Here is a 26,523-nt window from a genome sequence, read left to right as displayed (position 1 = left end):
TAGTACGCAATACGCTATTTTCTTACCTGTAGTACATTTCGCAACGTAATCTATTGAGATGACTTCAGGATTGCTTTCTCTCTCTCTGATACTTCGTTGCCATTATGTGCACTTTCATCATAAATGGATAAGAACGACAAAAAATACGCTACGATATAGTCAGGAATTTCTTAGTAGTATGTGTAAACATGTGTCGTCAAGATTTTGCTATCACCTCAACTGCTTCTACCCCTTTCTTATTATGCAGCTTCCGAGAAACATACTTGAGGTATCGTTCTTTATGCTGGTACGACGTCAATAGTTCTGTTTTATATAAGTAAATTTTAATTTATCTTTATCATGTAGACATAGGATTGTATTATACAGCCTAATAAAGTCAATGACTAATATATACTATATTTTTTTCACAATATTTAAATACTTTGGTTTGAATAATATAAATCAATAATAAATATGTAAGAATACATAACAGTAACTACGTTTGTTTTATTGCAGTATACGGAAAATAAAAGTTATTGTGAAGATCTTTCGGAGGGAAAATTCAGTTTTCCAATAGTTCATGCTATCCAAACTAAAGCCGATGATGGTCAAGTTCTTAGTATCCTTTCATATTCTTTAATTCATGTAAACCACTATTATTATAAATTTTAAAAATTACAAGTATATTTGCTTTTACACAAAATTTTAGCCTAAAACTTTATGGAAAAAAACAAACAGTCATACTGGAAATCCTATATCTGCATATGTTGTAAGAGGGAGGAATTTAGTCGTGCAAACGGGGAAAATGGTGGTTCAATATCCCACGATGCAGAGCTATCCGCCACTCTGTTATCTACGTATGAGTATACGTGAATCCGCCTTTGCGTTTGATTCAAGATCCAACTTCTCGTAACTCCTTCAGTTGAACTCACCTTAAGTCACCTGACTTATGATTCTTGTTTTTCGAATGGTATGTAGAGGCTGTTAATTATCTCTTACAATCCCCTAGACAAAATCTGTGCAAATATTTCCGGGAAATGAGTATACTGCAGGCAAAGATAAAGAAAGGTAGGTGCGCCTACCGTGAGTTTCGGTTACGGTGATCAACCGTACCTGTTCATAAACTTGCTGATAACTGGAAGCTCCTTACTTCTATGGGCACTACTGCGTCAGTCGATGCCAATGCCGCCAAAGCTGTTGACGATGTCATTCAAACCGCTGCAAGCTGCTGTCGCCGACTTCCGTTCGCTGTTGTTACCGTCTCCGTCGCTCCACACTCCGCAACACCTCGATATCACGACCAGAAAACTTGTGTTTGGAAGAAAAACTCAGTTGAGTACCGGTTGCCAACTAAGATGTTATTAATGCAATTTTCCACGCGCCCTCTTTCTCTTCAAATCGCTAGCTGGCGCGCCTCCACTGCTGCCGAATTGCGAACGAATCAATACGTACAATCATTACCGTTGCAATGTATGTCCTTTAGAGTATTTACTACTTACCAAGTTTATTCTAGTAGGTTACTTTCTTTCTAAATCTTTAGTTTATTACTCATACACAAATATTCATGATAAGTAAATTTTATTCGTTAAGGACAAGGATTAAAAGTTTCCTTGAATAACTAATGTATAATTTTTTATTTGATCCAACCGCGAGATAAACTGTAATTTCAGAACTCGATAATATATCATGACTCATATCAGAACTCGATAATATGAATTTCAGTTAATTACAAATCGATCAATTAGGTGTGACATAAATAGCAAAAAGGAAATCTATCGACTAAGAGTGATAAAATTGTTGAAAATAAAATATTAATTAACAAAAAGAAATCATGTAATAAAAATAAACTTTTAAATGCAATAAACAACCGCAAAATAAAAAAAGTTCAAAAAGTAATAATGAAAATTATAGAAGGTTCTGATTTATTGTTATCAGATAAAAACCAGTTTAATGATCCAGTTAGATTTGTCTCTTTTTTCGCTTTTCACTGCGCAATAGTAATTCGCCACACGTCCGAAAACTGAGGAAAAGCGCTCAGGTGCTACCCCACGTACACGCTTGAATGTGTTAGGGTACTTGATTAAAATCAAGACTATATAAGGAATGTAATGTCACAAACGTGGAAAATTTATTGTATACTATGCAAAATCAATAATTGCAAGCTTCTAAAATGAACAAAAGCACTTTTTTAATCAAATTCAATGCGCTATCTCGTATTTCAACTTATTATGATCGTTTATTTTACTAGTCAACTTAATTAAATTTGCAAGTAAATATCACTAAAAATTTTGCAATAGATGAATATGATGCAAATTTGAATATAAAACAGTGATACTGTGATACTAGCATCTTAAGAATGAGAAGCCAGAATTTGACACTTTGATAACTGATTTTTTAACCGATTTATCAATAAATAATAAATTGATAATTTATTTAAACATTTAAAATTACGTTGCGAAATAGAGATTATAACGGGGTTTTGACCCAGCGCGGGTCACTCGTTATATAAATTACGAGGGGATTAAAACAGCTCGGTGTGGGCCTCGTAATAGGCTGCGCAAAGCCTAGCCCAGCAGCAACAGGAACGTTGTGGTGCAGCGTCTGTTACCTTGGCCCGCGGAGAGCGTCGTGTAGTTCTATGGGCGCTTTGGAACAATCACGAAATTTAGGTGCGAAAGCCGGACGGAACGGGATTATTTACGATAGGTAAAAAGAAGCGTAAAAGAAGAAAACAGATATACGAGTAACATCGAGTTTACTACGGAAAGTAATACAAAATTAATACGCAGCGTAAGCGGGAGAGAGAGTGGCGAAAGCTAGCGAGAGAGACACGTATTCGAGAAGGTACTTACATTGATGTCTCGGCGTTAGCCCTGCAGGCGATATACTCAGCCTCGCATGTGGCTCGCGATGACGCGCAGTGTATAGCTCGGGTGCAGTCAAGAGGCGGGCGGCCTTAAAGGCTCGCACGCGTGGTCGCAGGAACTAGCCCGCCAAAGGCACTAGGGGTAATCTCGGCACCGGTATCTTACATCGAGTAGACACTCGCGTATTCGCAGACAACCGAAAAGTCAGTCACAAAAGGTTAGTCACGGAAGGTCGGACAACAAAAGATCGCAAGCACGAGTATAGCCGCTCGTCACACGTCCACGTGCTTCGAAGTCGCCGGTACAAAAGCGAGTCCTTATCGCGCGCCTCTGCCCCACTCTCCTACTCGCGTGCGTCGCGCCGGCCTCCCGAATTCTCTCTCTCTAGCTCGCCCTCTATTAGCGCTCTCTCTGACTTACCTTTGGCTGCCATACATGTGGGATAATTATAAGACAATTATATATATAAGAATAATTATAATTATGAATGGGGAGAGAGAGACATAACGAGGGTCTGGCCGCTCGTTATATGCCCCTTCCCCAGAGCTGGGTAGCAGGGCGTACCAGATCGAAAAACCTGTCTCTCTCCACCAAGCAAGGAAAATTAATTGATAAAGAAAAATCAAGACATCGTAGTGGTAAAAAAAGATGTTTTATTTACTTATTTCTTTCGACATCTTATACACTAGAAGCTCTAGGTGGAATGTAGCTTACCGCAACTCTCTACTCGCGCGGATCCCAAATCTAATAATAACGCGTGATAAAAGAAAACGAGAAGAGAAAAGAAAAAAAAATGGGCGTCAATGCCTGATTCTTGGGGGGGAAAACCTCGAGGGCGAGGTCGTGAGGATGGTCGTAGCGCTTAGGTTTAGACCTAGTGTCCGGATACACCTCGTCTGTCGCCGTCGTCCGCGTGGGTGACCGACGACTCTTCTCGGTCTCGAAGGAAGGCTTCCCGGCGTTGACGCGTTTCGACCGTGCTATACGAGTACGGCTGCTGTCCGCCGCTCCTCCAAAGCTCGTACCTCGACCAATTCGGGCAGTCGGAGGTTCGAGGTACTCCCGTGAGGCCGCAAGTGGAGCAAGCCCGCTTGCCGAAGAGGTCGGGACGGGGACCGGCCCAGCGGTTGCACGGCTCGTCTCCTGCGGCTCCTTGCAGGGCAAAGTAGCCTGGCGTGCGGCGCGTCCGGTCGTTCGGGATAGCCTGGTTGGATGCTCGACGGGAGTGGGACGTCGGTGGGTCGCCCAAGGCTGCGAGCTGCCGTTTTACGGTCTCGAGGTGCTCCTGGGCTTGACGTTGCTCCTCTCGTAAGCGTTGTCACGTCTCCTCGCGCTGTTTGCGAGCCTCGCGTTCCTTTCGCCATTCGGAGATCGTCTCCTGGAGGTAGGCCTTGAGTTCTATGGCCTCCTGCAGCCTGGTTGCGTAGGTTCCCGCGATAGCGAGACCGCGGGGCCCATGACGGTCGATGAAGGCGAGTCCGTCTCGGTAGGCCTTCTCCTCCTCCTTTTCCGCGGCTAGCCGCGTCTTTCTGCAGGCGGTGAAATGAGCCTGGAGGACCTTCCACTCCTCTTCAAGGGTAGGTGGCTCTTTCGTCGTCGGGGCCGGGTCTACCTTGGTCTTGAGACTCGTAGCGACGTCGCGTTCCTCGGGGCCGTAGCCGCGCTGCCGCAGGATGGCCTCCAAGCGCTCGGCGGCCGCCAGGGCGGAGCAAGGAGACTCGTTAGCGTGCTTCAGGCCGTGGTCCGGTGAATTCTCGCTTTTACGGTCTGCATTGCCCTCTGGCCGTCTCGGCCTGCGTAGCATCCTCTGGGGGAAGTCTAGGGTAGTTTCCGCGGAACTTGCGCCGCTGTTATCATCTGACGAGGCCCGCGACTCGTTAGCGGGGTCGTCCCCTACTGCATTGGAGTAGGCCAGAGCTGGAGCTGGAGAAGCGTCCCTTCGCGTCGTCGGCGCAGCGTTTCGGCGCGATGCGATAGCTACGGCCGCCGTGAGTGCTTCATGCAGCACTTCTTCCATCCACTTGGCGAGGGGAGCTATTTCGGCGTTGGTCAGCATCCTCTACAGGGCGAAGCATACGTAATGTTAGGCAAGAAAACGAACTCAATTAGCTGCATCGAGCGATAGCGTCTGCTAGGGAAGCGAGAAGCTTTGAAGCAGTAACAGAGTTTTATTAGCATAGAAGGTGAGATAAGCAGAAAGAAAATGAGGAAACAGGCAAAGTCGTAGGGTGTTAGTTCCTGGAACGCAAGCGCCGAGGGGATACATCGACGGGAGCATGCATTTTCTGCTTGCGAGGACGACCTCTTCTCCTTGGGGCGGTCGGTACGTCGCCTTGCGCAAGGTCCTGTCGTGGGCTTGCTGAGGCCTCTGGCCCTATAACTTTTGTGACCGAAACGGCGTCGTTCGAGGCATCGCGCTCGTCGCTTTCTTGCGTGCGATCGGGCGAGAGAATTCCTTTCAACGACATCGTCTCGTTGTTTTCGTTTCCTTCGGGGAGAGGACTGTCTGCTGCATCATCGGGGCACCGAGCTCCGTCGAAACACGGGCGCAAGTCGCAGACGGCGACTTTACCAACGTCACAACCTTCTTCGTTCTGGAGTTGGTATGAGTTGGGACCGAGGCGTGCGGTAATGATGAACGGGCCCGCGTACTTCGGGCTGAGTTTCGCGGTCGTCTGGTTAGCGGCGGAGGACAGCATACGATTCTTCGCCCAGACTCTATCACCGACGTTATACTTGACGTCGCGATGCTTAGCGTTGTAGTACATCTCCTGTCTATCTTGAACTTCTCGCGAGTGTTGCAGTGCAACGGCTCGGAAGTCGTCAAGCTTGTTAATTCGAGCGTGCCAGTCGGTGACCGCGGCCGTCTCGAGGTTCCGAGCCACGGCTCGTTCTTCCTCTCGTTTCTTCGAGTTTGGCAGCTTGGGATGACGTCCGTAATTTAGGAAGGCGGGGCTCGTGCGCACTGCTTCGTGTATTGCCGTGTTGTAGGCAAACGCGAACTCTGCTATATGCGTATCCCACGTCGAGTGCTTTTCCTCGATAAACGCTTGAATCATGGTTTTGAGCGTGCGATTTACGCGTTCGGTCGGGTTGCTCTTAGGCGAGTACGGGGCGCATGTCGCGTGTATCACGCCGAACGAGTCCAAAAAGTCGTCGACAACTTTATTCTTGAACGGAGTACCGTTGTCAGACAAGAAATTTTTAGGGATCCCGAAACGCAGAAACACACGTTCTTTCAGTTGGCATCGGCTGATTTTCCCAGTAATCTTACGGAGAGGGACACATTCGATCCAGCGAGTGAAGAGATCGAGAAAGACGAGCAAGTGCTCGTAGCCCTGCGCGGATCGCGGGAAAGGGCCCATGGTATCGCCGGACACAATTTCTCACGGTCGCGTGACGAGGTGTCGTCCCATCAATCCTGCTGGTGTGACTTGTAAGGTTTTGACCTGCTGGCAGATTTGGCAATTCTTAACATAGTATCCTACGTCGTGATGGATTTTCGGCCAATAATAGCGGAGGCTCGCGCGCTTGTGGGTTTTGTAGCGGCCAAGATGCCCTGCCGTCGGCTCCTCGTGGCATTCGGATAAGACTCGTGCCCGGTCTTCCTTTGGGATAACGAGCTTCCAAGCGTCGTCATCGGTTCCGAAGAGGTCGTCGATGATGGGGTCAGACTTGTAAATATATAACCGGCCGCCTAAAACCTTCCAATAGGGGTTATCCGTGGGCCGCTCGAGGACCTCCTGCATCCTCTTGCGGTACCACGGGTCGTTGATGCTCTCGTCGAGTGTCAACGAAGCGGTAGTCGCAAGCTCGTCTTCGTCGGCCTCAAACATGCGTGAAAGCGCGTCAGGCACGACGTTGTCCTTACCCCTGCGATGTATAATATCGAAATCATACGATTGCAACGCGAGGGACCAGCGACCAAGCTTACCGTTTGAGTGTTTCAGATTAGTGAGCCATTTAAGGCTCTGGTGGTCGGTTACAACTGTAAAGTGATACCCCTCCACGTAGGGTCGGAATTTTTCGGTCGACCATACGACAGCGAGGCACTCACGCTCGGTAACCGACAAGCGGCGTTCGCAAGCCGTCAGGGCGCGGCTCGCGAAGCACAGAACTCGATCTTCGCCGTCGATACGCTGCAGCAGAACGCTTCCAAGGCCGGTATCGCTCGCGTCACATTCGATGATGAACGGCGCAGTGAAATTGGGCCTGGCTAGGACAGGGGCCGTTGCCAAAAGGGCTTTGACTTGCTCGAAAGCTTGCCGTTGCGCCTCCTGCCATTCAAATTTGGCGTCCTTGCGGGTGAGCGCGTTAAGCGGCTCACAAATCGTGGCGTAATCGCTTAGAAATTTTCGATACCACGAGGCCATGCCCAAGAATCTGCGCAAAGCACAAAGATTTTTCGGGGCTGGGTACTCGAGTATCGGTGCGACTCGTTCTGGATCGGGGCGTGTACCATCGCGATTTACTAGCACGCCGAGATAACGCACCTTGGTCATGCAAATCCTGGACTTCTTGCGGTTGATCGTAAGGCTAGCTTCACGTATTCTTTTTAGAATATGCGTGAGCCAGCGGACATGCTCTGAGAACGTTTCAGTAGCGATGATCACGTCGTCAAGATACGCGAAGGCATAAGGCTCCATCTCGGGCGAGATGAGCCTGTCGGCCAACATCTGAAATGTTGCCGGGGCACCAGCCAATCCGAAGGGCATCCGAACAAATTCGAATAGCCCGAATCCTAGGACGGTGAAAGCAGTTATCGGGATGGCCCTTTCCGAAAGAGGAACCTGCCAAAATCTGCTCGCGAGGTCAATTGCGCTCACGAATCTGGCGTGCTGGAGCTTTCGCAGTATCGCATCTATAAAGGGCAGCGGATATGCGCTCACGCGAGTAACGCTATTCACCTTCCGGTAATCCACACAAAATCGGTATTCGCCGTCGGGTTTTCGAATCATCACCACCGGGCTAGACCACTCGCTGCGGGACTTACGAATAATTCCCATCTGCAGCATTTTATGCACTTGCACGTGCATCTCCTCTTCGATCTTATGCGATACCGGATAGTATTTCTGTTTAATTTGGCGCGCGCTGCCGATGTCGATGTCGTGCTCGATCCATCCGGTACAGCCGAGCTGCTCGCAGGAGGGTTCGGGCAGGAGGTCATCCATCACTCGATCGATTTCTTGTCGCTGCTCCTTCGAGATCTCTTCGATACCCAAGGCCGCCAGCGAAATCGCCTCCTCCGCACGAAGTGAGGAGACAGTGGTTGGGACTTCCTGATCGCAACCTTTAATCCTTATCGTGTTGGTCTCGGGATCCAAACACGCGGAAAAGGCTCGAACGAAGTCATTTCCGAGGGTGCAATCAGCATCAGCCTCGCTCAAAATGAGTACGTCGATCGAGTGGGTAACACCACCTATCGTAAAGGGTAACTGTACATTACCGATGATAGGGACATAATGACCATCGACTGCTTTCGCGCCGGGCCCGACATACATGTTGACGCGCTTGTTCATCGCGGCAGCAATCTGAAGGGCGATGGGACTCAGAATGGTGCGCGAGGCTCCAGTGTCGTACAGAGCCCTGCAGGTAAATGGACCGATGCTAAGCGTCAGCCACCATCTGGGGTACTTCTCTACCAACGCGCTCGTCGCAAAACTATCGGAATGCGTTGGCGCTTCTCCCGCAGGGGCATCTGTAGCGAAGGTCCGGGTCGCCATTGGAACGGTAGGGACCTCATCTACGCGTTCCTCTCCACGTTTTTTGGTGCCTCGATTTTTGAGCACTCGGGACAGGTGGCTTTGGTGTACCCAGGCCAGCTGCAGTCCCAAAAGAGTAATCTCTCAGCATCGGGGCTGGGAGGCTTGCCCTTGTTTTTATCCGACTTGGGAGTGATGACTTGGGCCCGACCGTTTCTTGCCGGGCGGCCACGGCCGCTTGCCCCGCTCCGTCTTCCCTCGCGTTGACGCGGGTAGGCCGGAGGTTTGCCATCTTTCGGGGAGCCGACGGTGGTCGATTCTTGTACTGCGTCCTTAAGGGGAACGGGAAGCCCTTTCTTAGCCGCCGCAAGTTGCTGCCACTTTTTATCGAAAAACTTTTGAAAAGATTTTTCGAAGTCGGCCTCAGAGAAAGAAGACTTTTCTACCACAGACGCGATGCTCGCTTTGGCCCTCGCTGGCGCTTTGGCCCTAGGCTGGTATGCCGCGTCGGGCAGCATGCTCTGTTCCGCGGAGGGGGGGGGCTTTCCAGTGTTCGTCGGACTCCGCGATCTCTACTTCCATTGCTTTGGCTAACAACTGCGGTAACGACGCGAAGTAGTTCTGAGTCTTTTTCAACTCTTTCTTCAGTTTAGGCAACATATTATCGATTGCCAAGTTGACCTGGTCTGTGACGCTCCACGGTCTCTCGAAGCAGCTAAAAATAGTATTCAGCGCTGCAAGGTAATCGCGGACCGGTTCATCGGGGCCCTGTGTCCGCAGGTGTGCTTCAACCGATAGGTTACGGTTGTACTTCCTGGATTTACTATAGGCGGATAGCGCGGCATCTCTGAACTGTTCATACGACGACCACGTGGGCCGTAGCAAGCGGTACCATCGAAGCGCAGATCCGCGGAACAGGGTGGACAACGAGTCTAAAAGCTCGTCTTCCGCTATTCGGTCTAGGCAGCAGTTTTCTTCAACACGCTCCAAAAATTCCTCGATGCTGATGGTGCCGTCTCCCGCAAAGGAAATCTTCCATTCCCTGATGGTTTTCCCTAAATTCCTGGTTGAACTCATCGAGCGGGAGGTTGCGAGAAGTGGGCTCGATCGCCAATTGGGGACACCGAAGCTCGAAGGGATTTGGGCTTGCGCAGCGGCCGTTTGTTGCGCGCCCGTCGCTTGCGAGAGCGGACGACTTGAAGATGTGACCCCCCTTCCCCAGTTCGAGCTTGCGGGGATGTGAGGGATCGCGTTGGGAAACGCTGCTTCCGTTAGTCGCGTAGCCGCTTGCATCCTGTCGGCCGGTCTCACTGATGCGGTTGAATAAATTGTTGGCCCTGTCGCGTATTGTGTTGTCTGCTGCTTCGTTGTCGAGCAGAAGATTCGTGCATGGGGATTTACGTTCGGGCTGGTTATAGTTAGATCGAAGTCCGGATCGATGAGGCTGTATGTATCGCGAAAGTTGACAGCTTTATCTGCACGCGTCGCGTTAAACCGTGTGCGCTCGTTTTGTTGTTGAACTCTTGCTTCAGCTGCTTGTAGTATGGCGAGGAGGTTATTGTTCGTGGTCTTCAGATCTTCATTTTGTCTTATAAGTTTGTCGTGTTCATTTGACATAACTTCTAAACAGTTTTGAAGATCGAGAATTTGTTGAGCCTGTGAACGTTCCGCTATCACTGCTCGTTTTAGCTCCTCGGCTGCTAAGCGTGGCATTTGTTTAGGTTCACCGCAAGGCAGATTAACCCATATGAGGTCTTCCCGATAATTTATCGTACTTGGGGTGCCTATTGTATGTATCGATGTCTCGTGCGCACATGTTGTGTTCGTGTTGGCATGACGTTGTTCACTTGAGCCTACGTTTGCTGCTGATACTGTGCACGGCGGTGTTGACTGCGATGTCGGCACGTGGGTGCTCGTAATTACTGCGAACATCGGTGTGTATGTGCGTACCGCGTCTCGCATGAGTGTCTCGTGTGTATTAACTGTTGTTGTGAGTGACATGTCGCCGTTATTCGTTTCTTCTATTTCTTGGCTATTTATCATGTCTTTTTCTATGTCTTGATTAACGGCGTTAACGAGATCTTCACGCAATTCTCACGGTAGCGCATCTGATTTTATAAAAGTGAGGCAAAGGTTATTGCGCCGCGTTATCGTTTCGTGGTCCCACGCGTCTATGGTTTGTATGAAGTCTTTTTCTTCATAGTCACCTTGCAGTCGTCTATATAAGCGGTTCGCGCGTTCGTACATTGTACCGTCTACCACAAGTTCAAGATTTTCCAAAACGTTATCTATTCTATCACTTGGCAAACTCTTAATCCATTCTTTAATGTGATTGTCGATTTTTTCTTTTATAATTGTTAAGTCAGTTATATCTTTTTCGGCCATTTTTAATTTTTATAAAACTGATAACGAAAAACAATAGTTTTGGAATATCCTGAAATAGTGGATTTTAATTGTAGGTCGCGTAACAATTTTTAAGCGGATACGCCTGATTGTTGCCAGCACGCACAGCGGAAAATAAAAGATGTTACGCTTGTACGCATACGTTTCTAAATACGAAGAATTACGACTCTCGCTCGCACGCTATGATAAAATTTTAAGGTGCTGGAAACCCAGCGCCTTGTTTTGGTTGTGCGCTACGGCTAGCTTCTGAACGTAAACAATTCTTCTCTCGTCGCGCGCGTCGCATTCCTCGGTGGATTCCACGAACACGCGCTTTCGCTATACAATTATAATTCGAATTTCGGATTTTTTCGCAAAGCTATTAAACCCATGTGTTGTTGGGCGCCATAATATAACGGGGTTTTGACCCAGCGCGGGTCACTCGTTATATAAATTACGAGGGGATTACAGCTCGGTGTGGGCCTCGTAATAGGCTGCGCAAAGCCTAGCCCAGCAGCAACAGGAACGTTGTGGTGCAGCGTCTGTTACCTTGGCCCGCGGAGAGCGTCGTGTAGTTCTATGGGCGCTTTGGAACAATCACGAAATTCAGGTGCGAAAGCCGGACGGAACGGGATTGTTTACGATAGGTAAAAAGAAGCGCAAAAGAAGAAAACAGATATACGAGTAACATCGAGTTTACTACGGAAAGTAATACAAAATTAATACGCAGCGTAAGCGGGAGAGAGAGTGGCGAAAGCTAGCGAGAGAGACACGTATTCGAGAAGGTACTTACATTGATGTCTCGGCGTTAGCCCTGCAGGCGATATCCTCAGCCTCGCACGTGGCTCGCAATGACGCCGCAGTGTATAGCTCGGGTGCAGTCAAGAGGCGGGCGGCCTTAAAGGCTCGCACGCGTGGTCGCAGGAACTAGCCCGCCAAAGGCACTAGGGGCAATCTCGGCACCGGTATCTTACACCGAGTAGACACTCGCGTATTCGCAGACAACCGAAAAGTCAGTCACAAAAGGTTAGTCACGGAAGGTCGGACAATAAAAGATCGCAAGCACGAGTATAGCCGCTCGTCACACGTCCACGTGCTTCGGAGTCGCCGGTACAAGAGCGAGTCCTTATCGCGCGCCTCTGCCCCACTCTCCTACTCGCGCGCGTCGCGCCGGCCTCCCGAATTCTCTCTCTCTAGCTCGCCGTCTATTAGCGCTCTCTCTGACTTACCTTTGGCTGCAATACATGTGGGATAATTATAAGACAATTATATATATAAGAATAATTATAATTATGTATGGGGAGAGAGAGACATAACGAGGGTCTAGCCGCTCGTTATAAGATCCAACTGTACATACATGTAAAATTAGTGAAAATTATTGTTATCCAATTGATGATGTTATAATAACAAAAGAGATATTTTGCGAGTTCATTGTTTAATTATTATTCAAATGCTGTTTGTTAAAATAGTGATTTTGATTTTGGATAATGTTCCGTGTATCACAAATAATTTTTTGGTGTAAAAAACTTTAATAATTTTATAGTAAATTTCAAGCTATTCACTTAATCAACTTTAGTCGTTTATAAATTTGTGAGGCAATTTTTCCTTAAGAAGCGATTTATACTATAAAATTCAGCATTGTAACGAGATAATACGATTCGTCACCAATTATTTAGGGCAGAAAAGAGAGGTAATGACGCTTTGAGCAATTGCAAGAGGATTAGAGTAAGAGAAAGGAAAAATAAAGGGTGTAGATTCGTTAATTTAAAATCTTATCCTATATTCTTCACAACACCTTAACCTACTGTACAAAGAAGCTGGCAATCAGTCAGCTCGATGCCTAGCGTGACGAGGCCGATCACCACGCTGAGAGAGAGAGAGAGAGAGAGAGAGAAACTCTGGAAGAGCACTTGACCTTTGTCCTGCTGCGACTCCTAGACTTCTTGCTCCTCGTACTCCGCTCTCCTTCTCACGACCTCTGCTGTACTCGTTCTTCGCATTCGACTCTGTCGCATCATCTTCTACTGACTGACACGCTTTTACCTCACTGTTTGACTATTTGTCCTTAACTATCTGACTACTTCTCTCTAACTGTCGCTCAACTCTTTCTTCTCTTCACGTCTGACGTATCTCCTCTTGACCTAATGTCGTTACCGCTAATCGGTCGCGGGCCTTCCATGAACCATTGCCCAATACCGGCACTCGGTCCCTTATCTTTCTCTCTCTCTCTTTCTTGGCTCTTTCCTTTTCTCGCTCGTTGTTGCCTTCGCTAGCCCACTCTCTCGGCTTATTGGTCGTTGAAAGACAACAAACCACATTAGGCGCACTCTTAGAATGCGCTCAACGTCTGTTGTTAGGCCAGCCGAGAACGGGGGGGGGGGGGAGTGGCGTACGTTAAAACGTCGTCGTCTACTCCTGTCACAGCATTTTAAACTTAATTTTTCAAATCACCAATTTTTTACTTCGTATGCGCGATTTTGCGACAAAACTTGTTTAAAGTTTTGCGAAAATAGCGTTGTAAGAGCCACACAGCGTAAAAAGGAGCCTCTTTGACTAGTATATATTTGCTTGGCACTGCGGTAAGGAGGTACTTCGAATTCTACCTTGTCTAGCAGCGTGAACACTATTCACATGTGACGAGAGCAAGCGTTGCGCTTGTTCTCGTCGGAATTTTCCCAAGTTCCCCTCTCTCTCGGCAAGGCACGGTGACCAGCATTGGGCGCATTTGAGAACGCGTTTAATGCATGGTTTCTGTTTCAGCTGACGGAGATGGCCGAGCAGGACCGAGCAGGCCTGAAGCGGCTATGCTGGCGACAGAGAGAGTATAGAGATGTTAGAGAGAGAGGAAAATAGTCGGAGGCGTGCGTGCCCTACGCAAAATTAGGCAGGCGCGCGTTTAGAACCAATTAGCGCGTTAGTCGCGCGCCTCCTAATAAGTAAGTCAAGTGCCGAGAGAAAAGATCGACAAAGAAGCTGTAGGTCGCGAGGAAAAACGAGCGACACAGACGGTAGGAAGTCGAGTAGAGACTCAGAATATTTTCCGAGTCGTTCGGAGCAGGACGGTGAACGGCCAGCGGTGACAGAAGTGCAGCCGAGGACAGAGGGCCGAGAGGAAGCTAGCCGGAGTTGCTCAGCGATGATCTGCAACACCGTGCGCAGGGCACAGCCGGAGTCGCCCAGCGATGATCTGCAACACCGTGCGCAGGGCGCAGCCGGAGTCGCCCAGCGACGACCTGCAACACCGTGCGCAGGGCGCAGCCAGGACTCCCGCTCCAGCATCCAAGGTCTAGTTTACAATTTTATCTCTCTCTCTCTTCATCGACGGCACTGCGCGTAATTTTAATATTAGGAGAGTAGCAAGTCGTGCACACGCCGGCTACCTGCCCTAATGACGGTCGGGCAATAAATCGCGCAAAGAGAAATCGCCCAGGCTATCCCTCGCCGAGCGACTTTCTCTTTTAGCTAAATAGCTTAAGTCGGTTCGTCGTCAAGGCGGTCATCTGCCGGGCGACGCGCGTTGTGTTTTCTATAGATTTGTAGGCGCGATAAGTTAGTTAATTTGTTCTTTTTGTAATAGTTGTTAAGAACGTCGTTGTGTTTATTCGATTAAAATGTGTGTAATGCGGCTTATCATTATGCGGTGTTAATGTGCCGTAATTGCGAAATTTATATGTAATGTGACCTTGAATTGATTGAAATTATATTTGTTTAAATGCGAAATGTTATGTGTGTATAAAGTTATTAACCATTTTCATTTCTTTGCCTCTTCCCTTCGCGCCTTAATTACTATGAGCGAGTGCGCCTCACTTGCCCACCTTAAATAATAGTTAACGAACGAGCTTTCGTTGCACACATAAAAATAAAGACTTAGCTATTTCCTGAGATCGGTTTTCATTATCCAATTCACGGACGAGGAAATTCTGCATCAACTGCCTCTTCCGTGAAACTAGAATCTTATTCTTTTAACGCAAAGGTTTGAGACATTAACGATTTGGGTGTGTATGTCAAAAACTTAAATTATCTTTCTTTTAAGTCTGTTATTTGCAATATTTCTTTAATTAATCTTAGTATCACATGCCTTTGTGCTTTATAAACAGTTACCATAGGCAATTTATCAATGGAAAGCTTCTGTGTCATATTGATGCTTATATCGTCATTCGAAATAATGAAACTCGATCCGGCAGCCTTTGGAATTACTTCATCGAGTTTTCACTTAAGAAACTCTATTTTATTTTTTAGGTCTTCATTCTCTACTAGTAAGTCTTTGGTTATTGTTTTCCTTGGGTCAATCATTTTGATAAGTGTTGATAGTTTTACTATATTGGCAGATCTTTTGACTTTCATCGGCTGAGCCCTACTTGCTGCTTTCCTTTTGCGAAGGACTCATTCATACATTAGGTTAAATTGTGATCGATTCACTGTTTCACTTGAAATTGTGTCCTTAGTCGTAACTATATCGAGTAAAACCATGTTGCTCGTATCAAACTGCACGATGATTGAAGGATTAGTGACCCGTTTTTCAACTATCGAATTTTGTCCATCAGTAGACTTTTCGTTAACTACTGCCAGATCTAATAGTTTAGCCAATGATCGGGTGACCAGCTCCATAGTTTCGTCTACTAGTCGTTTCATTTTTTGTCTAGCCGTTAAGTCTCTAGTCCAGTCTTCTCATATTTCACCGCGGTAGTCATATGAGTCTCGCAAATACCATTTCTGTTCGGTCTGTCACTTCAAAGACAATGTATTGATGATCGCTGATTGTATAATTCTTGATCTTCCGCCATTTCGTAATCTCTGAAAAAGTTTACCCGTCACCAAAGTTACGTCGGTTTTTCTTACGTAAAATAGGTGTTTTTTTACATAGAATACAGTGGTATTAAATTTATCATAATATCTACCCTATCAATTGATAAAAGCGAAAAACTGGACATTTTAGTGGTATTTTATTTCTAGCATTTGACAGAGTAGATTCGATAATAAATCTAATAATTTTGGAAATAACTTTTTGTACAGCTTAAAATAATACCCGATGTCTCTTGGCTGTTATCGACAAATATCAAAGACATTGATTTTGTACCAATTTTATAACAACTCAACATTTTTTCAAAATATGTAATAGGTGTTTTTAATTATTATCTCTACATAACTTAAGTAACTTACAAACTCAAAACATTTTAATCAGTGCGTACAAGTTTACTTGGAAAATTTAAAGGATGATGAGATTTCACAACACCCAGAACTAGCTTGAAAAATTGATAATAATATGGCAATGCTTCTAAACGACTATTTTGAAACATTGATTTTAAAAGAGGAAATAATATTATATAAAACTGATGAACTATATACAGATGTTAAATATGTAAATTTAATCATCACCAATCAATGTTCACCAGAAGAAATTTATATATTCAAAAATTCAGAAAGACGAAAAGAAGATAGGTGGGCATTATAAAAATTGAGTCTTCATAATGATTGATATTATTTATAAAATCGACAGCGTTTGGTCTATGAGGTGAGCAGACGTGTTAAAACTGTTCTCCGCCCGAAAAGCTGTAGTATTAGCAAATCAAGTAAAGTGACTGTTAAACTTCATTAACGGTACCTCAAAACAAAAGAAAATAACGGCCGGAATGGCCACTCAAATAGGAGAGATATGTTTATTCCTAATAAAAACCAAACTGTAAACTAGAAAACTATAAATAATAAAAATCTGAGAAGCAGCTTAGAAGTTCAAACTGAATTTTAAATATGACAAGCACAATTATCAGATTACTCCCTAACTAACACAAGTAACAGGTACGAAATATTTCAAAAATATAAAGTAAACAAAGAAAATCATAATGAAGGATAAAACATCCAAGCAAATAAGTTGAAAAGCAAATCCCCTCCGATCTTGGTTTACAATGTAGAGAATATCAAACCATTAGAAAATTGACCGAACAAAATAGTCAAAGAAAATTACCCTTTAAAAGTAATAGGACAAAACAAAATTAAAATTCAGCCGACAACATCGGAAAAATATTTGTAAATTATTACCATTTTGAAAGGAAAAAACACGCAATTTTACACTTACCAGCGCAAAGAAGAAATAGGTTTCAAAGTTATGTTAAGAAGCATTTACCCGTCAGTTGATATACACTGTGATTCTGCAATGGTCCGGTCGATAGGGCGACGGACTCGCACCCGGTAGGCCCGGGTTCGATTCTCAGTCCCTGCTGATTGATACAAGCACCACTGAAAAAAGTTTCATGTGCTCTGTTCTCAAACACATTGTAAGCCTCCGTCGCTGATTAGCACAAATGGAGCATAAATAGAGCGACGTTAAATAACAAAAAAAAAATAACAGACATAACAACTAATATGTCCATGATGAAGAAGGCAGTGAAGATTATATGTAGTAAGTGTGATTATCTAAACTAACTCCTGGAAAACACCATAAATAAAAGAAGACAAGGACAGAAAAGAAACAGAGCGACCACAAAAACCAGAGTGGTGAGTATGAATGACATACGAAACGATAGAAGGAAGTCACAGAAAACAGTCCAGAACAGACTTCCATCTTTCAAAAATCGGAAGACCCTACGATGGGCTGTTAAAGAGTAGCATCTAGGAAATTACGACAAAGTCAGACACGGATGAAACAGACAGACAAAAGGAAGACAAAACTGTAGGTCGAAGAAATAGAAATTGACACTGCACAGTTCTTCAGACTGTCAACATAACAGAAACAAACAAGTAGGAATGACAGGGGACGGAAGAAAGAATGTGATCACCGTGGGATAGATAAAAATGACGGTGATCCCTGAAACCTCTAGAGTGGTGCTAAAGGGCTTCCGCAAGACTAACAAAGAGAGTATCAATTTTGAAGGTCACAGATTTTAATGGAACTTTGCACACACCTTTTTTAGTTAAAATTATTGGATACGTAACTGTCAGTTACTCTGAATAAGCCTGGCTTCATCAATCAATTTAAGATGTCTTTTTTTCATTGTAATATCGTTAATTGAGTGAACTATTTTCTTATATGCTTCTTATGCATATCCGGAAAATTAACGGTTTCGAGATTTCTAAAATACTTGACTTTAATCAACGATATCTCGATGAAAAAAAAGATATCCCAAATATTAAAAATGAATTTTAAAGGGCAAAAATAGACTTTTTAGATAGTTCTTCTTGTTTTGGAAAAACATTTGTTTTGCGATGCTATGGAATCCCAAATATAGCAAAATAGGCCTTTTTAACTTCTTTAAGTTACGATATCCAAAAAAACCTGAGGCGATGGACTAATTCTGACTTTGGATTCAAATTCTACGCATAAAATTATTTCAGAAGTGAACCTCAGTTGGCCAAGCACATAATCATTCAGATCTATATAATCACTCTCTTGACTGTCAACAAAGTTATCTATAAATGTACAAAAGTTAATATATAAATTTATTCAAAAACTGATTAGTGTGTGAGTAATTATTTGGTGAAATTTACAAATTTTTTTTTATTACACCAAGTTTATTTATAATCTGTTTCACGTACTAAGACAATAAACACATTTCGTTGCTATTAGACATATATATATATATATATATATATATATATATTTATATATAATAAACAGTAGTATACTTCAGTGAGTATACTGTCTTTGTTTTAAAGTATAATTGAAATAATTATGATAATTTATTTGTGCATTTATTAGTTTATGTTTCTTTAGTCTAGTGTTGGCGATGGATGTCTTGAGAAGTTTGTTGACAATTTTATTTGGGTGGTTTCGAAGGCTTGAAGGCTGGAGTTATATTTTATGAAGAATTTTTTAATTTCTTTTATAACTATAGGGATTTGTAAATCATTTCAGGTAATTTCATTTGGTATGAACTAAACAACCCGTGCTATATTGTGTGTGACTTTTGATTGAAATCTTTCCGGGATTTCGATATTCGAGTTAGAAGTAGCATCCCATTGTTGAATGCCATATATCCAGACTGGTTTAAGTACAGCTTTATAAAGCATAACTTTTTTTCAATTGACAGCTCCGATTTTGCTCCAATAAGCCAGAACATTTTCTTCCATTTTAGACCTAACTTTTTATATTTAGTAAATGTATGCTCTTTCCGTATAAATCTTCGTTCTAGGTGAATATCTAGATATTTCACTTAACTACTTTGCGGAATATATTTATCATTTAATATAATATGAATGTTGTATGTATGAATTTACTTTCATTTAGTATTATTTTTCAGAAGTCAAACCAATTTTAAAGGTGATATTTATGTAGTTTTGTAATGTTTTAGTTGCTATTATTATCTGTAGATGTACTACAGATCTGTAGATTGTATCATCTGTATATGTTGCTATCAAGATATACTTTGGTAGATTCGAGGTGTATAATATATATAGTGATAGTTCACAAAACTGCCCTGTGGTACTCCTGCTTTTATTAACTGACGTTTTTATAAGTTCTCATTGATTTTCATTTGATAGGTTCTATTGTATAAATAAGACTGTAATAATTGATAGTGGAGTTGAGAAAAAAATCTCTTGAGCTAGTGCAGTAGCCCTTTATGCCAAACCTTGTCAAAAGCCTAGATGACATCCAGGAATATACCAGTGGAGTAATGCTCATCTTAGATGGTTTCCCTCGAAACAGATACTATTCTCTTTCCTTGCTCAATCGTGGCATGGTTACACCTGAAATCGGATTAACGGTCAGGGATAAGTTTTCTATTTAGTATTATTGGGTTAATTCTAGCTAGAATTAATTTTTCAAAGATTTTAGAAAGTGCTGATGAAAGACTAAGCGGTATATATGACATTACCAATTCTGGCTCTTTACCGGGTTTAGGTATTAAAACAATCTTTGCTACTTTCCACTAGGAAGTAATATAGTAGAGACGCAAGCATACATTGGAAACATTTATTAGGTATTTTATTGCAATTGACGGAAATATTTTAATAATTTTTCCTGTGATATTATCAGAACCGGAGGCTTTTATATTCTTAATATTATTAGTTATTTGTAATACTTTCTTTATTTTAATCGATTTGATTGGTGCACTATCTTATACGTCAGAGCCTTCTAGTAAGATTTGTCTTATTCGGTGATTATTCTTTGATGAGGTTTGAATACTGTACTAAGATGATTTGTGAACATTTCAGCTGTTTTCTCATCCGATCTTGCCCAGTTACCACCAAGTTTACTGATAGGTGGTATAAATATAGTGAGCCTTTTAAGTCATTTAGTAGCTTTCAATATTGAGTTATCTGTTTCTTCTATAAGAATCCGTGATCTGACAAAATTCTATGTTTGTGTATTTTTTTCTTCGTATATAGCTCTTTGGATGCTTTATTTACTTTAGTTTTGATTTGTTTTGATCTAGTTATCTGATACCTTTTTCTTAATAATCACTTTTTCTTATTTTTGGGGCTATTTTAGTGAACGTGATTTGCAGTGTTTTATTTCTATTTATTATAGTACAGCATTTGTTAAAAGTTTCAGTTAAAATTACGTTGAGTAAGTTGATGCTGCTTTCTGCATTATTTTCAAGAGAACCGTTGCACGTTATGCGTTTCTCTATTAAAGAGCATATTTTTTCTAGTCAACTGTAATGTTATTGTTTACTTTATTAAATACTTGGTAGTGTAGAGTAATTAGTACCGGTAAATGATCTGACGATAAATCTAAGCATAATGAAACTTAAAAATAATTTTTGTTCATACATTTTACTATAGCAAAGTCAGTCAAATCCGGAAGCTTGTTTAAATCTGTTGGCCAGTATGTTGGTTCTTCAGTGAATATTGAAATGTAGTTATTTTTTTATAATATTTCATAGATTACTCTGCTTTGTTTATTGGAGTTTATGATCTTGATCGTCACCACGGATGTTTCGCATTATAATCGCCTCCTGCTATAAAGCGATTTCCTAGTATATTGAAAAAGTCAGTCCAGTTTTCTTTTGTACTTGTTTTGTTCGGAAGACAGTAAACAGTTAATATTGTTATCGGTCCGTCTTTATCTTTCATGATTACACTAGTTGCTTGTAAATAGATTTCACTAGTGTTAGTGTGGATGTAGTGGTTTATATTTGTTTTGATTATAATCACAGTACCTTCGTGTGCTTTATTAAGCAGGTGATTCATGTTATGTACAATGTAGTTTGGTATATTGCGATAGTTTTCATATGTAAAGAGTGTTTCTAATTTCAACATGATGTCTATATTTTTATAGATTAAAAATGCTTTTAATTCAATGTGCCTCTGTATAAGACCGTTTGCGTTTCAGACAGCGAGTTTTAGACTGCTTATTATGTCATTTTGTTTACTAGTATAGTTAAAAGATTTAGCATAGTATCCATTCTTTGCATTAGCTACTTCACCATATGTTCGATTTTATTATTTCTATTTACTTCGTTCATATGTCTACTTAGCTCTACTTGAATAACTGTTTGTTTTGATATTTCTATCTTACTCTGATCGTTTTTTTTAATATTACCTGTCCATATACTCTGTTTGTTCTAACCCTATTGACGTCAACATTAAAATTTGAATTTAAATTTTGATAAACTTGAATACTGTTTTGATTTAATGTTTTTTCTGATAATCTAGGAAATAGTTTTTACTATAATTGCTCATGAATTGCACATCCTTTATAATTTGTAATGTGATTTTATTTGCAATACGCACATGTTACGACTTTTATTTTTTGTTTAATTGGAAATTCTGTAATTTAATGTTGTTCAAAATATTTCATACACACAGCATTTTTGTAACAATAGTTTTTTTGTATGCCCGTATTCTTGGCAGTTTTGATATTTAGAACTTTCTCTTTTAACGTTCGGTGGCTCGAATTTGATTACTGTATTTAATAATCGGTTGACTTTAAAATCTCTTGGCTTTTATAATCATGTTTAATTTCAACTGTGAAAAGCAGCAATGGTAATTTTGTGATCGCGATGCCTTATATCATGAATACTTATTACTTATTGTCCAAGTTATTTATGGCTATTTTTAATTCATCTTCACGGTGATTCTGAAACATTGCATGAAACACATCACTGGATTCCTCTTGAAAAATTATTTAAAATTTTTTTTTGTAATTAGATAATAAGATAATCAACTTGAAAGAGTAGCCAATCAGCGGCCGGCTTTAGAATGTAGAACGTAGCTTGGCGAGCGTGGAGCGGCGTGAGAGCTGATATGTACGCGCCGCAGTCAACTGAAAACGGTGCTCAACTACATTTATGCGCGTAATGAATTTTGCTTGCTAACTGCAATTTTCAGTAATTCAACAATTACTTGAATTTACTTGAATTATTTCATTCGATATCAAGTGACGAATTAAGATGATGAATTTAAGTGAGTCGAAAATACTAGCGCTTTTACAAATTATACTACATAGCGGAATACAAACTACGCTGTTCATAGACAATTTGGAATAATTCCATATATTTTTTCTTTTGTTATTTGCTAATGATTATAAAAAAACTTTCAATAAACGGTTCAAAAATTTTTTATTTCTCAAAATATTTGGTGTTATTTTTTATCATGATGTTTTAATAATAAAATAATGCACAAAAATAAATTAAAAAGCACAAGCTAATGAATGAAATTAAATTAAATGCATGAGCTTGCTTTCTCGAGCGTGCAAAAATCGAGTCTTTGCGCACCGAACATCGACAAATACAAGAGCAGTAGTGCTAACGAATATCATATTTAGTTGGCAATATGACAATAGTACAAATATTTCAGCCGGATCGGATTTGTAATTTATTTTTGAGAGCGTGTGAAAGCAAGTGTATCCGTTGATTTTTGAAAAATGGAAAAAGAGCAGTATCGGTCGGTGATTCGATTCATGTTTTTGGAAGGGAAATCGCGCAGCGAAATCAAAAAGCGCTTGGATGCTGTGTACGATGACTCTTCTCCTTCGATGGCGACCGTCAAAAATTTGTTTAACGAGTTTCAACGTGGTCGCACGTCGATTTTTGAAGAGCCACGTCCAGGTGCTCCGAAAACGGCTACCACGGAGGATAACGTGACAAAAATTCACGATCTCGTATTGGCAGATCGACGATTGAAGGTGCGCGAGATAGCTAAGATCGTAGGCATCTCAAAAGACCGCGGGGGTCATGTCCTGCATGAAATTTTGGGCATGAGAAAGCTGTGGTGTGAAATGTGAATAACTTACTAAAATTACAACTTGCTTTATTCTTGATACGGGTGTTTTAATAAGCACAATTACAGGATTATTTATTCTTATTTAACGTAGTATCAATACTAATCTATACTAATATCAATACTAATGTGCTAAAATTCGAAAAATCTTTGCTACTTAAAAAAATAGTCAAATAATGCGTGCTAGAACTCACAGATAAATGCAGTTCAGTTCTCTATTTATTATTCATTTTTTATATCTTTTTTGTTGTTTATTTCTTTTATCGCGTGAACCCGTTAATATTCATCGTCATGGTCCGCGTACAATATTCCGTCGCGGAGTATGCCAATATGGTATTGTATTTTGGTTGGGCGGAAGGTAATCGTGAAGAGGCAGCTTGGGAATACCATCGTCGTTTTGATGCTATAAGAGAGAATATGCCCACATCTAAAACTATGATGGCGACGGAACAGAGTTTACGCGAGACAGGCAGCACGACTGTGCGAAATCCTGACTTTGGACGTGCAATAGAGCTAAACGATGCCTTTTACAATCCGGTAGTCGAAGCTTTTGACCGGAACCCAATTAACAGCTTGCGCAACGTTGTTCGTAAAATGCAGGGTAATTTTGGCATGAGATACTCGTACAATGCGGCACAGCGGATCGTGAAAGACAACGGACAACATCCTTATAGTTATAGGCGCGTTTAGAAACTTGATAAATTTTGATGCTAATTATTTAACATATGATTTCTTATAATTTGAATTTTTAATTGAATTATTTAAATCTTAAATAAATATATTTATTTTTAAAATTAAAAAATTTAAGAAGAACAATAATTAATATAATTAAATATTTTTAAATATTATTTCTATTGCTATATTTTATTGAAGAAATAAAATTACTATGAAAAATTGAAAAAAAATAAATAAAAACAATACGAGTATAATGCTTTTATTGAATTATCGCACTTCCACAATGCACTCACATTCATCAAACACATGCACGCTCATACGCACACGCGCAGACACATACACATATATGCTTCATTGTTAGTACTTTGTTTACACGCATTTAAATATAACTAAAGTTGTTGGTGATGCTGAACGACGTGTAGCTTACAGTCGATGGCTGTTGGGTGAAATTGAAATCGATGAGGGTATCTTGAATCGGATTTTATGGGCGGATGAGTCCACTTATGGAAGACTTAGTATATTTAACCAGCATCGGGACCAGCCAGTGTTGTATAAAAAAAATTTAAAGTTAACTTTATTTGTGTAACAAATCATAATAATGACAATATTATCATGAAATTTATTCAGTTCTAAACCGTCTAGTATAATCTTACATTTTTGTTTATCGTAATTACTTGAATAATATTTAAGGTTTCTAGACAATTTCCTTGACTGTGACCTTTTTTATTTTTGAAAAATCTTAGCGCTGTACAAGCTTTTTGGCATTGCAATGAATGCAAGTATTTTAAAGAGGGATAATTTTCTTTGCTAATATCTCTGCTCTAACTTGAAAGCAATTTTGTCAATGGAATCTTTCAGCTAGCTTTCAACATCACTTCACCGTAAATATTTGGGCAGAATTGATCAGCAATAGAATATACGGTCCATACGAGCTACCGCAACCTCTAAATAGGGAAAATTATTTACATTTTCTTCAAAATGATTTCCCGGGTTTACTGAACGATCACTTGGCGCAAGAGCAGCAGAACAACATGATCTTCATGCATGACGGAGCACCAGCACATTTTGCTGTGAATGTCTGAAATCATCTCAATCAGGTAAAACTTCATTTACACAACACTCACACACATACATGTAACGAGTGTCGCTCGTTAAAAGTAGAGCCTAAGCGCTTCCATCACGTGGGGCAACTCAAAAGTCGGCCCGCGAGAATAAAGCAGAGAAGGGGAAGGGGAAAGCGCGCGTGAAACGAACGAACAAAAGAAAGTGGGAAAGAGGAGAGAGATTAGGGCATCGGTCAGCGCGTGTCAAACGCGCGTAACACGGGACAGTAGGAAAAAGGGAAAGGGAAATGAGAGCGATGAGGCCGCCGGCCGGCGTGCGCGAGGCGTGAAGAGAGGAGAGGAGCGCGTGGCGGCATTCTAGTCCGGACCTGCGGATAGAAAATCACGAGAGACAAGTGACCGTGAGAAGAAGCTAAAGAACTCCTCGACCGACATCGTGCAGAGAGCCGATAATTCCGAGGGAGCAGAAAATCGTGGCGAAAGAAAAGACCTTTTCACTGCCCATTATAACAAGTTGCACAGAGCGATTTGAGGAAACAGTCGAGGATCGCGGGTAACTGTGAATCCGGGCAGGGAAAACCTCGGTTGAGAAAAGTGCTGCAAGGAAGGACCAGAAGCCAACGAGACCCGTGGTCGTCGTCAGGAACACCGTTGTCTGCAGCAACTCGTTCCCGTGACGTAAGTCCTCGATATCGAATGTAAACGCGCGCAGCCGAATATCGAAATTAGATAGCGCGCGTCTTTCTCTCTCTCATCGCGAACGCGACATATCTGGCGAAATCTCTCGGCCATAACTTTCTCTTTGTACAATTATACGCGGCAAAGAGAAATAAATTTGTAGATCTTGAGATAATTGGTTGAGATTTTTTTTTGGATCTCCTTTGGTTTTCCTCTCCTATCGCCCATAACAGAACCTGCCTGACCTTGAGTCACTGGACAACCCGGATCGCCACACGTGTTCTGCACGTGTGGATTTCACGGGCTCTGGGGTGAATGGTCAGAAGATTGAGGATGTCCGATCGAGCTGATCGAGTCGGCGGTTAGCCTCGCAACGTAAGGAATATCCTTTCCTATAACGGGTAAGGTATTTATTTCCGCCCTGAATAAAACCCCCCGTTACAACCCATATAATACACAAACATACACATACGCAATACACATTTATACACACACACATAATAAACACACGCAATACACATAACACACATGTAATACATGCATAAACACGCACGCCACACATAGACAAGCAAGCACGCACGCACGCGTCTGTAGTAGATACGAATACTATGTATATATTTGATCTCACAAACATAAACTCTCGCACGCTATTTGCATACGTAAGACGTAACCTATAAACATACTACCTAATTTATGAATTTCATAATTGGAACCATGAGCTTGGGACACAGATATATCTTGAACGCTGGATTGGACGTAATGGTCCAATTGAATGGCCTGTAAGATTCGCAGACTTTAATCGTTGCGATTTTTTTTTGTGGGAATCATCGAAGGAGAAAATTTACCATGGCGAAGTACCTCAGAACATCGATGAATTACGTCTACCAATAGAGAGCTACGCCGATCATCTTGATCCAGACGTCATCGAAAAATCAACACGAGATGTAAGGCGTAGAGCTATCATGTGTATTCAATAGCACGGAAGCCATTTTCAGCAATATTTGGACAACCCGA

The 26,523-nt window shown here is 42.2% G+C and overlaps 1 protein-coding gene across 1 annotated transcript in view; it reads left to right on the top strand.

Annotated features, from left to right (window-relative positions):
* The window catches only part of LOC131663268 (terpene synthase), a 375,296-nt gene that overhangs the window by 269,239 nt on the left and 79,534 nt on the right, over positions 1-26,523 (top strand). Inside the window, exon 6 of the mRNA XM_058933574.1 lies at positions 496-598. Coding sequence (XP_058789557.1) covers positions 496-598 — 103 coding nt within the window. The remainder of the gene's footprint in view (positions 1-495; positions 599-26,523) is intronic.

This window comes from Phymastichus coffea, unplaced genomic scaffold (assembly GCF_024137745.1).
Source record: "Phymastichus coffea isolate CEN01 unplaced genomic scaffold, Cenicafe_Pcof_1.1 PCOF00032, whole genome shotgun sequence".
NCBI classification, from domain to species: Eukaryota; Metazoa; Arthropoda; class Insecta; order Hymenoptera; family Eulophidae; genus Phymastichus; species Phymastichus coffea.
This window is presented reverse-complemented; position numbering and strand designations above follow the sequence as displayed.